General features: G+C 45.7%; 1 protein-coding gene across 1 annotated transcript; it reads left to right on the top strand.

Moving 5' to 3' along the window:
- The first annotated feature begins 862 nt into the window (after positions 1–862).
- CFAP161 (cilia and flagella associated protein 161) lies at positions 863–11,644 on the top strand. Its single transcript, XM_075575139.1, has 7 exons — positions 863–1,035; positions 5,728–5,817; positions 8,351–8,589; positions 9,575–9,656; positions 10,102–10,260; positions 10,777–10,850; positions 11,367–11,644. Exons 1-7 carry the CDS (start codon positions 967–969, stop codon positions 11,560–11,562), a joined length of 909 nt encoding a protein of 302 aa, XP_075431254.1. The 5' UTR covers positions 863–966; the 3' UTR covers positions 11,563–11,644.
- Positions 11,645–12,113: the final 469 nt, after the last annotated feature.

Here is a 12,113-nt window from a genome sequence, read left to right as displayed (position 1 = left end):
CGGGTGTGAGAGAGGGCGAGACTCACACCGGGTGTGAGAGAGGGCGAGACTCACACCGGGTGTGAGAGAGGGCGAGACTCACACCGGGTGTGAGAGAGGACGAGACTCACACCGGGTGTGAGAGAGGGCGAGACTCACACCGGGTGTGAGAGAGGGCGAGACTCACACCGGGTGTGAGAGAGGGCGAGACTCACACCGGGTGTGAGAGAGGGCGAGACTCACACCGGGTGTGAGAGAGGGCGAGACTCACACCGTGTGTGAGAGAGGGCGAGACTCACACCGGGTGTGAGAGAGGGCGAGACTCACACCGGGTGTGAGAGAGGGCGAGACTCACACCGGGTGTGAGAGAGGACGAGACTCACACCGGGTGTGAGAGAGGGCGAGACTCACACCGGGTGTGAGAGAGGGCGAGACTCACACCGGGTGTGAGAGAGGGCGAGACTCACACCCGGGCTCTCTGCAACAATACAATACTACAGCGCTCCTATTATTCCGGGTGTGAGAGAGGGCGAGACTCACACCGGGTGTGAGAGAGGGCGAGACTCACACCGGATGTGAGAGAGGGCGAGACTCACACCGGGTGTGAGAGAGGGCGAGAATCACACCGGGTGTGAGAGAGGGCGAGATTCACACCCGGGCTCTCTGCAACAATACAATACTACAGCGCTCCTATTATTCCGGGTGTGAGAGAGGGTGAGACTCACACCCGGGATCTCTGCAACAATACAATACAATGCTACAATACACACTGCAGCCACTAGATGGCACCAGCACCTCATTAAGAGCTGGTTTCAGGCCTCTGCCACATCCAACATGGCGGCACCGCACTACCCAGCTGCGTCAGCGTGAGAACCCCGTAGTGACGTACCTTCTTCATGGCAACCAGTACACAGATCAGCGGTTGCCATACCAACCACAGTACACCGCCGGAAAGGCGCCATTATCATTGCACAGGGGACACATAACATGAGCCTCCGGACCTTCGCCCCGTCCGTCCGGGTCGGTAACTGGAATGAAGATGTCTCCCTGGAGGAGGTAAATCGGTTTGTATGGAGGCCAAAGGGACAGCGATCCTGCGCATAGAGGCGCGTTATATAAAAGCAGCGACACTGCGCATAGAGGCGCGTTATATAAAAGCAGCGACACTGCGCATAGAGGCGCGTTATATAAAAGCAGCGACACTGCGCATAGAGGCGCGTTATATAAAAGCAGCGACACTGCGCATAGAGGCGCGTTATATAAAAGCAGCGATAATGCGCATAGAGGCGCGTTATATAAAAGCAGCGACACTGCGCATGGAGTCGCGTTATATAAAAGCAGCGATACTGCACATGGAGTCGCGTTATATAAAAGCAGCGACACAGCGCATAGAGGCGCGTTATATAAAAGCAGCGACACTGCGCATAGAGGCGCGTTATATAAAAGCAGCGACACTGCGCATAGAGGCGCGTTATATAAAAGCAGCGACACTGCGCATAGAGGCGCGTTATATAAAAGCAGCGACACTGCGCATAGAGGCGCGTTATATAAAAGCAGCGACACTGCGCATAGAGGCGCGTTATATAAAAGCAGCGACACTGCGCATAGAGGCGCGTTATATAAAAGCAGCGACACTGCGCATAGAGGCGCGTTATATAAAAGCAGCGACACTGCGCATGGAGGCGCGTTATACAAAAGCAGCGATACTGCGCATGGAGGCGCGTTATATAAAAGCAGCGACACTGCGCATGGAGGCGCGTTATATAAAAGCAGCGATACTGCGCATGGAGGCGCGTTATATAAAAGCAGCGACACTGCGCATAGAGGCGCGTTATATAAAAGCAGCGACACTGCGCATGGAGTCGCGTTATATAAAAGCAGCGATACTGCACATGGAGTCGCGTTATATAAAAGCAGCGACACTGCGCATGGAGGCGCGTTATATAAAAGCAGCGACATTGCGCATAGAGGCGCGTTATATAAAAGCAGCGATACTGCGCATAGAGGCGCGTTATATAAAAGCAGCGACACTGCGCATAGAGGCGCGTTATATAAAAGCAGCGACACTGCGCATAGAGGCGCGTTATATAAAAGCAGCGACACTGCGCATAGAGGCGCGTTATATAAAAGCAGCGATACTGCGCATGGAGGCGCGTTATACAAAAGCAGCGATACTGCGCATGGAGGCGCGTTATATAAAAGCAGCGACACTGCGCATGGAGGCGCGTTATATAAAAGCAGCGATACTGCGCATGGAGGCGCGTTATATAAAAGCAGCGACACTGCGCATAGAGGCGCGTTATATAAAAGCAGCGACACTGCGCATGGAGTCGCGTTATATAAAAGCAGCGATACTGCACATGGAGTCGCGTTATATAAAAGCAGCGACACTGCGCATGGAGGCGCGTTATATAAAAGCAGCGACACTGCGCATAGAGACGCGTTATATAAAAGCAGCGACACTGCGCATGGAGGCGCGTTATATAAAAGCAGCGACACAGCGCATGGAGGCGCGTTATATAAAAGCAGTGATACTGCGCATAGAGGCGCGTTATATAAAAGCAGTGATACTGCGCATAGAGGCGCGTTATATAAAAGCAGCGACACTGCGCATAGAGGCGCGTTATATAAAAGCAGCGACACTGCGCATAGAGGCGCGTTATATAAAAGCAGCGACACTGCGCATAGAGGCGCGTTATATAAAAGCAGCGACACTGCGCATAGAGGCGCGTTATATAAATGCAACGACACTGCGCATAGAGACGCATTATATAAAAGCAGCGATACTGCGCATAGAGACGCGTTATATAAAAGCAGCGACACTGCGCATAGAGGCGCGTTATATAAAAGCAGCGATACTGCGCATAGAGACGCGTTATATAAAAGCAGCGACACTGCGCATAGAGGCGCGTTATATAAAAGCAGCGATACTGCGCATGGAGGCGCGTTATATAAAAGCAGCGACACTGCGCATAGAGACACGTTATATAAAAGCAGCGACACTGCGCATAGAGTAACGTTATATAAAAGCAGCGACACTGCGCATAGAGGCGCGTTATATAAAAGCAGCGACACTGCGCATAGAGGAGCGTTATATAAAAGCAGCGACACTGCGCATAGAGGCGCGTTATATAAAAGCAGCGACACTGTGCATAGAGGCGCGTTATATAAAAGCAGCGACACTGCGCATAGAGACGCGTTATATAAAAGCAGCGACACTGCGCATAGAGGCGCGTTATATAAAAGCAGCGACACTGCGCATGGAGGCGCGTTATATAAAAGCAGCGATACTGCGCATGGAGGCGCGTTATATAAAAGCAGCGACACTGCGCATGGAGGCGCGTTATATAAAAGCAGCGACACTGCGCATGGAGGCGCGTTATATAAAAGCAGCGACACTGCGCATGGTGGCGCGTTATATAAAAGCAGCGATACTGCGCATAGAGACGCGTTATATAAAAGCAGCGACACTGCGCATAGAGGCGCGTTATACAAAAGCAGCGACACTGCGCATAGAGGCGCGTTATACAAAAGCAGCGACACTGCGCATGGAGGCGCGTTATATAAAAGCAGCGACATTGCGCATAGAGTCACGTTATATAAAAGCAGCGACATTGCGCATAGAGTAACGTTATATAAAAGCAGCGACACTGCGCATAGAGGCGCGTTATATAAAAGCAGCGACACTGCGCATAGAGACGCGTTATATAAAAGCAGCGACACTGCGCATAGAGGCGCGTTATATAAAAGCAGCGACACTGCGCATAGAGGCGCGTTATATAAAAGCAGCGACACTGCGCATAGAGACGCGTTATATAAAAGCAGCGACACTGCGCATAGAGGCGCGTTATATAAAAGCAGCGACACTGCGCATAGAGGCGCGTTATATAAAAGCAGCGACACTGCGCATGGAGGCGCGTTATATAAAAGCAGCGATACTGCGCATGGAGGCGCGTTATATAAAAGCAGCGATACTGCGCATGGAGGCGCGTTATATAAAAGCAGCGACACTGCGCATGGAGGCGCGTTATATAAAAGCAGCGACACTGCGCATGGAGGCGCGTTATATAAAAGCAGCGATACTGCGCATAGAGACGCGTTATATAAAAGCAGCGACACTGCGCATAGAGGCGCGTTATACAAAAGCAGCGACACTGCGCATAGAGGCGCGTTATACAAAAGCAGCGACACTGCGCATGGAGGCGCGTTATATAAAAGCAGCGACATTGCGCATAGAGTCACGTTATATAAAAGCAGCGACATTGCGCATAGAGTAACGTTATATAAAAGCAGCGACACTGCGCATAGAGGCGCGTTATATAAAAGCAGCGACACTGCGCATAGAGGCGCGTTATATAAAAGCAGCGACACTGCGCATAGAGGCGCGTTATATAAAAGCAGCGACACTGCGCATAGAGGCGCGTTATATAAAAGCAGCGACACTGCGCATAGAGGCGCGTTATATAAAAGCAGCGACACTGCGCATAGAGACGCGTTATATAAAAGCAGCGACACTGCGCATAGAGGCGCGTTATATAAAAGCAGCGACACTGCGCATGGAGGCGCGTTATATAAAAGCAGCGACACTGCGCATGGAGGCGCGTTGTATAAAAGCAGCGACACTGCGCATGGAGGCGCTTTATATAAAAGCAGCGATACTGCGCATGGAGGCGCGTTATATAAAAGCAGCGACACTGCGCATAGAGACGCGTTATATAAAAGCAGCGACACTGCGCATAGAGACGCGTTATATAAAAGCAGCGATACTGCGCATGGAGGCGCGTTATATAAAAGCAGCGATACTGCGCATGGAGGCGCGTTATATAAAAGCAGCGACACTGCGCATAGAGACGCGTTATATAAAAGCAGCATGGAGAAATGTCCCACAGCATATAATTGCAATGTATTGAAGCTGCTGTTGCCACTTCTTAGTTGTAAAGTGGAATACAGGCATACCCCGGTTTAAGGACACTCACTTTAAGTACACTCGCGAGTAAGTACATCTCGCTCAATAGGCAAACGGCAGCTCACGCATGCGCCTGTCAGCACGTCCTGAACAGCAATACCGGCTCCCTACCTGTACCGAAGCTGTGAGCAAGCGGGGAGACTATAGAGCCTGTTACACATGCGTTATTTACATCAGTTATACACGTATATGACGATTGCAGTACAGTACATGCATCGATAAGTGGGGAAAAGGTAGCGCTTCACTTTAAGTACATTTTCGCTTTACATACATGCTCCGGTCCCATTGCGTACGTTAATGCGGGGTATGCCTGTACATGAGTTGGTACAGTATATGTATGAGTTGGTATAGTATATGTATGAGTTGGTACAGTATATGTATGAGTTGGTACAGTATATGTATGAGTTGGTACAGTATATGTATGAGTTGGTACAGTATATGTATGAGTTGGTACAGTATATGTATGAGTTGGTACAGTATATGTATGAGTTGGTACAGTATATGTATGAGTTGGTACAGTATATGTATGAGTTGGTACAGTATATGTATGAGTTGGTACAGTATATGTATGAGTTGAAGCTCTCATTTTCCTTATGTTATCTCATCGTGCTTCGGAATGTAACCCTGCAAGAGAATAGGAGACCATACAGACAGTGTCACAAGGTCAGATCCCAGTCTGTTACATTGGGAAAGTTACTGCATCGATGTGCAGCTCAGAAACATGAAACCTTTTTGATGCCTTTACCCAGTTCATGAAATTTACAATTTGTCATTTTTTGTAGGATCTTTTAAAAGATTTCTTGGAGAAAAGAGAGAAAGGAGAACTTCTTATACAGAAATCAAACTATCTCAAGACAAAGATTTTGCAAAAGGTAAGAAACTGATAATCATGTCACTGTTGTAGTACATTGTGCCACTGACCGATGAAAGGGTCAGTATGAAGCTTGGGAGACTGTATCTAATCATTTGCAAAGAAAATCATGAAATGATCAAGTGTATCAAATGTGTTAATTGATCCGTGTTCGATAGGGCACACCTGTGAGCATGTGACCTACATATGGAACAAAGGTTAATTCACAGCTCTCTAGCTGAGCCACTTTTCACCTTCGCAAAGGTCCCTCAAATGAACAATAGTTCCCCTCAATCCTTGCCCATATACAGTACCATCTGTCAGGAACAGCACAGTAGTGAGCAAGTGACTTAGGCCCGGGCCATAGAGGCTTCAAGGAGAGCGGAGGCGCGCTAACGCTGAGGCGCGCTAACGCTGAGGCTCGCCTGCTTAAGTCAGCGCGATTCCACGGACTTGCAGGCGAGCCAGCGTGCGCGAAGGGAGCCGGGGGGGAGGTGGTTGGAGGCGGGGCAGTGACGTCGCTGGGCCAATCGCCCGCGACGCACTGACGTCAACGTCACGGCGCCGTGACGTTTACGCTTCTTCAGGCTGATTGGATGTTTTCAGCCGACAGCGCGCTGAAAAACAGCTTGGCGCTCGGCTGAAAATTCCAAAGCCTCCGCACGCCTGCGGACGCTCGCGTGAGCCCCCTCTCAAGGCATCCTCATTGAGGATGCAGGGGCTCAGCGCTGAGCGTCCGCACGGCTCAGCGCGGCCTGTCCTTCTATGGACTCGGCCTTAGATATACAAACGGTTAATTATACACGGCTACTCTATCCAACTCAACCTTTCTTCTGCGCAAAGTACTTTCAATATTAACCCCTTACTCAATTGCAATCATATCTATCCGATGCCATCGTCCAAGAAAAATGCTAAATATGTAAATTAATATATCTGCCAGGGTCATGTCTCTGTTTATTATAGAAGAAAAAAATATGCACTTAACACACAGAATCTGCTGAAGCAAAATGTGTCAGAAAATGGAAATAATCTCTACAAAGAGCGCACCAGTTCATTCAGAGCCCCACAGCATCACATTAAAGAATGTTTTAATATATATATGTAACGGATTTTCTGGCCTAGCCTGACCCACCCAATCTCACATTGGCCCCTGTGGTCTAACCAGTCCCCATTACATGGTTGTGTCTGGTGGTGCACCTGTTGGCAACAGGACTCCTGAGTCTCCCGCATGATGGTGTTTGGGGATTGTCAACCCAGACAGGCAGCTGAGGTAGTGTGCATGAGTCCTACCTATATCCAGTGCAGCGCCTCCACCTCATCAGGATCCCTGCGTCTGCGTGGGGATGATTCTGATGAGGAACCCCTCCGTGGTGCCATCATGTGTAGAGTAAGTTCAGACCCACACATGAAGATGTCTTTCATCAAGGTTGCTTTATTGTGGCTTACGGTGCGGGCCAACTGCCCCTTACAGTGAGTTTCTCCTAGCCACACATCTTGCTGTGTTATCCTTTCAAAGGTACACCCTCCGAATGGAGTGGGATCCCCTCTCCCCTCAGGGAGACCACCCCTGTGCCAGGTCCCTGGACACAGTATGGCTTGACAGCTAGAAGTTACTTAACATGGAATGGGGCCACTAGTTACCGCACTAGTGTGCCACCCACTCCCTGGCTGTGCTCAAAGCTGTGACCATGCAGCAAGCTTAAGCCTATAGGGAACCATGTTAAAAATGGTTTTTGAAGCAAAAAGTGGCACTGCGTGCTCGTTTGCATGGAATTTCCCAGAATCCCTTGCTGCAGTGGAAGTGCTGTATGCTGGGTGATAATGGTGAAAGGCGGGGTTGCAGACCTGCCTAAGACATGCAGATGAGCATACAGTTGTATTTACATTTGCATATTTTCTGTGGAGGGTTTTTGTCACTTTTTTTACTCACCATAACTTAACTCAGTATATATATATATCTAGAGATCCTTATCTCTAGATCCTATCCGTCCCATACAACACACATGGTTCTTCTAGTGGGCCATCAGGGATTTCTCAGCACAGACACAGGAAGGGTCTTAAACCCAATACATGTATCTTGTATTTTTCAGACAAATGTAAACCATATTAACCCCTCAAGCACCAGAATGATTAAAATACTTAATATCTCATGATATTATCATGAAATCTGCTCGCATTTCATACAGACCTTTACCACAGAAAGTTTGCACCATCTCAGACTTTGACATCTGATGCAAAGATCTCAGATGCAGAATTTGATGTGTCCCAATATAATTTGTGTGGAGCACTTTCCTCGTTCCTAATATTAATACTCCATAAATTGCAAACTGATGCATATCAGCAAAAATCTGAATCCTAAATGCTACTTACCATCATTATAAAGATGCAGAGGCCCATACTCATTAACTCTCACTGTCGCTCAAATGAACGAGAGTTAAGACGTGCTAAAGCTTAGCACCCGTTAGTGAATAAGAGCCAGAAACGGTTGGTTTAAAAGCACCATGACCCTTAACCCGCTGCGCTCAGAGCGGAAACATGAGACTTGTTTGTTACAGACAGAGCTGTCCATTCCCAAGGACGGGTTTCTTCACTTCGGGGAAGTGGTGATCCTTCTTAATCCTGAGAACAGAGAAGAGACGCTGAGCAACACGTCCCCTGTGCATGGCAATGTTACGTTGTGCGTGAGCCCCGCAGAAAGTGCAGTGCACTCAGAGAGTCTCCTGGAAGCCCCATGTGGTATTAGCGCCAGCACTAATGTGAAACCGCATGTCCGAAATGCTTTTGTCATTACAAGGTACACACATTTTATCTTGGATTACCACCTACCCTAAGGCTTAATGTTGTAGTTTATAATGTAAAATGCAATGTATCATCATTATTCTTACCCTAACCCCATCCCACACTCAGTAGCTCTCTTGTTGACATAAATATATATTCATGATGTGGTGGGTGTGGGAGTTTGAGCTAGCTGGGAATGTGTGTTGTTCATTAATAATAATAGCAACTACAAATGATCAGTCCTAAGCTTTCACATCAATAATAATAATAATAATAAATAGTGGGTCAGATTAGGATAAAGAACCATACTTGCTATGAAAAAGAGCTTTCTATTTACATTGTTTAAGTTAAGGGGCACCCCCTGCATAGTGAGGGGCAGAACTGGTCATTTCAAGTATGGAATCCTAGAAACGTTTTTAGCTTGTTGAGTTTTAATTGAGACATAATTCATTCTTCATATAGGGCAGGGGAGCGCAAACTTTGTGCGCTGCGCCCCCCCTGCCTGCCAGCCCCTTTGCTCGCGCCCTCCTCCCCCCCTTACCTAAGATCCGGCATCAATTGACATGCCGCCGAAGACATGGTAGCAGACACTGCGGAGGCCTCACGTGATCCCCCGGCACTTAATTTAAATGACGTGGGGAAGAGCGCGGGGCCTCTGCAGTCGCCGCGCCCCCTGCTTTGCACACCCCTGATATAGAGCATAGCCGTATACTAGTGATCTGGTCACTCATACACTTACACATTTCAGGTGCTTCTCAGGAGGCGGATATCAGTTGTTCTTATTATAAGTGGACAGTTTGTAGTAGAAGCAACAAACTTTAACTCCATCAGGAGAAGGAATTTCTTCCATATTGTCCCTTCCTCCATTTTATTATTTTTCACCTCGTCACTTAATTACTACAATAATATATATATTTATTTTTTTGCACATTTGAAAAGCAAACCTATTCTTCATATACAGCCTGAAGGTTTAACCATTTGTATTTGGTCTTTGGTAACAGTGTGGATGGCAGCGCACTTGGGGAAACCCTACATTATGGACAGAATTTTGCTTTGAGGACAACAGAAGGTTTTATGGGACATGTGAGTACTTATGGAACTTAAATTCACAATCTTTGTTTTTTTTCACAGCACTTACAAAGGATGTGATGAAATAGATATTCATAGAAGTTAGTTTCTTTTTTTAGATGAAAAAAAAAAAAAACGTATTTGAATTGATCACCTTTCTTGGGAAATTCTTTATTTGTAATGAAAATGACCACAAGATGACAGGATGTGTGTACGTGATAGGCTCTGGGTTCCAGTTATATCTGTGTTACCATATCTTTCTAGAGGGAAAGATATTATGTCCTCATATCTCCTCACTACAGTGTTAAAGACACTCAGTTGACCATACTGTATTCTTTATTATTGAACTATTTATTTCTGAGTCTTACAGCAAAAAAAATATCATTTGTGAGCACTTTCACAGGTCTGCAACCCTGGTGAGTCTTAGATTTCTGTGTTCTGTTACATTTTTATGTTTCAGTTATATCTGACAAGTGACCAGAAGACATTTCTAAAATGCAGCAAGAAGTCTTGTTTGCAGGAGGTTAGTTTAACGAACAAACCCTTGTATCAGACCTGCTGGCAAATAGTTTACTTGGATCCACAGCTGCGACTTGAACACGAAGGCCTTCCTGTCCCGGTGAGTGACTACATGTAAATGGGAGAACAAGCCGCTTGGTGAGAACGTCAGTGTAGCCTTTATCGGACATTGCTTCATACAACAAACAATAATTACTCTGATTAATATACCTGTGAAGGGGACACAATGACCAGCTAGGACTTTGTTTATTAAAGATTTAAGATTGATATTTTGATTTGGTGGTGGTCATTGAAACATATACAAATTTGCCCCCTAACTAAGCTTTCCTCTGATTTGTTTTTGCATTTCAAGACAACATCCCCCATTCATTTCCATAACTTCATTTGTGATAATAGGATGTAACTTGTTATATTAACAGTTGTGATTGATCCCCAATAAGCCATCATTTATCATTTACATTCCCACCCTACAAACCATAATGCTACTTTGGACATAGCTTCAGATTTTATTCCCACAGTGCGATCCATACACTGCAATGTCCGAAGCAAAATATAATAGTGAAACCATGAAACATGCGAGCACACAAATTATTTAACATCTGTTTTATTTTTGCAGGCAAACACTAAAGTCCTGATCGTTCATAGCAAAACAAATCAATGCTTGGCCGTCCTTAGAAAGTATGTCCTATGGTAAGTCATTTAATAGCATTTCTCTTAAGAACTACAATGTGGGGTTATAGTGAATGTGCTGAATTTATAAGGGATCATTGACTCGCCCATACAATTTCAATATAGTACTGGCACTGTTTGCAAAGTGGCGTACAATATAATAAATGAATCCCTGCCCATAAAGATTACAATCTGCTGCGTGTTCGCTGCCAGTGTGACAGCGATAAAGCGCAATACAGCGAGTTATAAAGTGAATTATTCCCTATACAAGCAAGATGGTTACTAATGAAAACAGATGTTTCCTAGGTATTCTAGTTACTAATACTGATCCATTAAAGAAAATTCACTGTTCCATTCTGGAGTTTTTGTTGTGATCACACCCCCAGAACATTGTACTGCTGTATAACATATCACTTTAAATAATTCCAGGAATATCCAGCGGTTTTGTAATATGCCACACACCAATATTGGCGTATCAGGCATGGGGGACATTACCATGATCAGTAGAATATGTTCGGAGTTCTCTTTTATTTTCAGGACATTTTTTGGCAAGGATTATGAGGTCACAGCTCATACGTTCCTAAATGCTCATAAAGCTGAAGGAAATGAAAACCACTGGATTCTAGTCACTGGCAATCCTAGCGATGACATGGACACGATGTTTGACAGACCTAAGCCACCCAGTGAACAAACTGAAGACGCAGAGAACAAAGGCAGCAGATATTCACAATGAGTACTGTTAATACCCAGTAATTTCATTCTATTTGTCATAAAATTATGTTCTTTATGATATCAATAAAATAAATGTAAAGTCATCTTGATTAGTTTCATTTCAAAAGAAACGTTTATTAATTGTGTCAACAACATGCTTAACAGACACAGATCTTGCCATTAAATGCAGTGACAAAATATGAGCCCTAGATGGCAATCATCATCCATTAAACAAGATATAAAGCTCATTACAGAAGTATAGATAGCGCCACCGTGTTCATAGTGCTCACCAGCAGTCATACGACATAATAATTGGACATAATAGGAATAAGCGTTTCATAAAAAAATGTAACAGGAAAAGGAGACCCTGAAGAGCTTACAATCAAATTGGTAAGGAAGGAGAATTTACAGAGGCATTATGAGGGTGTTCTGGTAAGTGCGGGCATGCATATGAGATTTATAGTACTAGCTAAGGGAGCTACCCAAATGCTTCCTTAAGGATGTGTGTTTGAAGATATCCTTTAAATGTGGATAGAGAGGGTGCCAGTCGGATATTGAGAGGAAGGGCATTCA

This window comes from Ascaphus truei, chromosome 18 (genome assembly GCF_040206685.1).
Source record: "Ascaphus truei isolate aAscTru1 chromosome 18, aAscTru1.hap1, whole genome shotgun sequence".
Taxonomy (NCBI): domain Eukaryota; kingdom Metazoa; phylum Chordata; class Amphibia; order Anura; family Ascaphidae; genus Ascaphus; species Ascaphus truei.
Note: the sequence above shows the minus strand (reverse complement) of the source record. Positions and strands in the feature narration are given on the sequence as shown.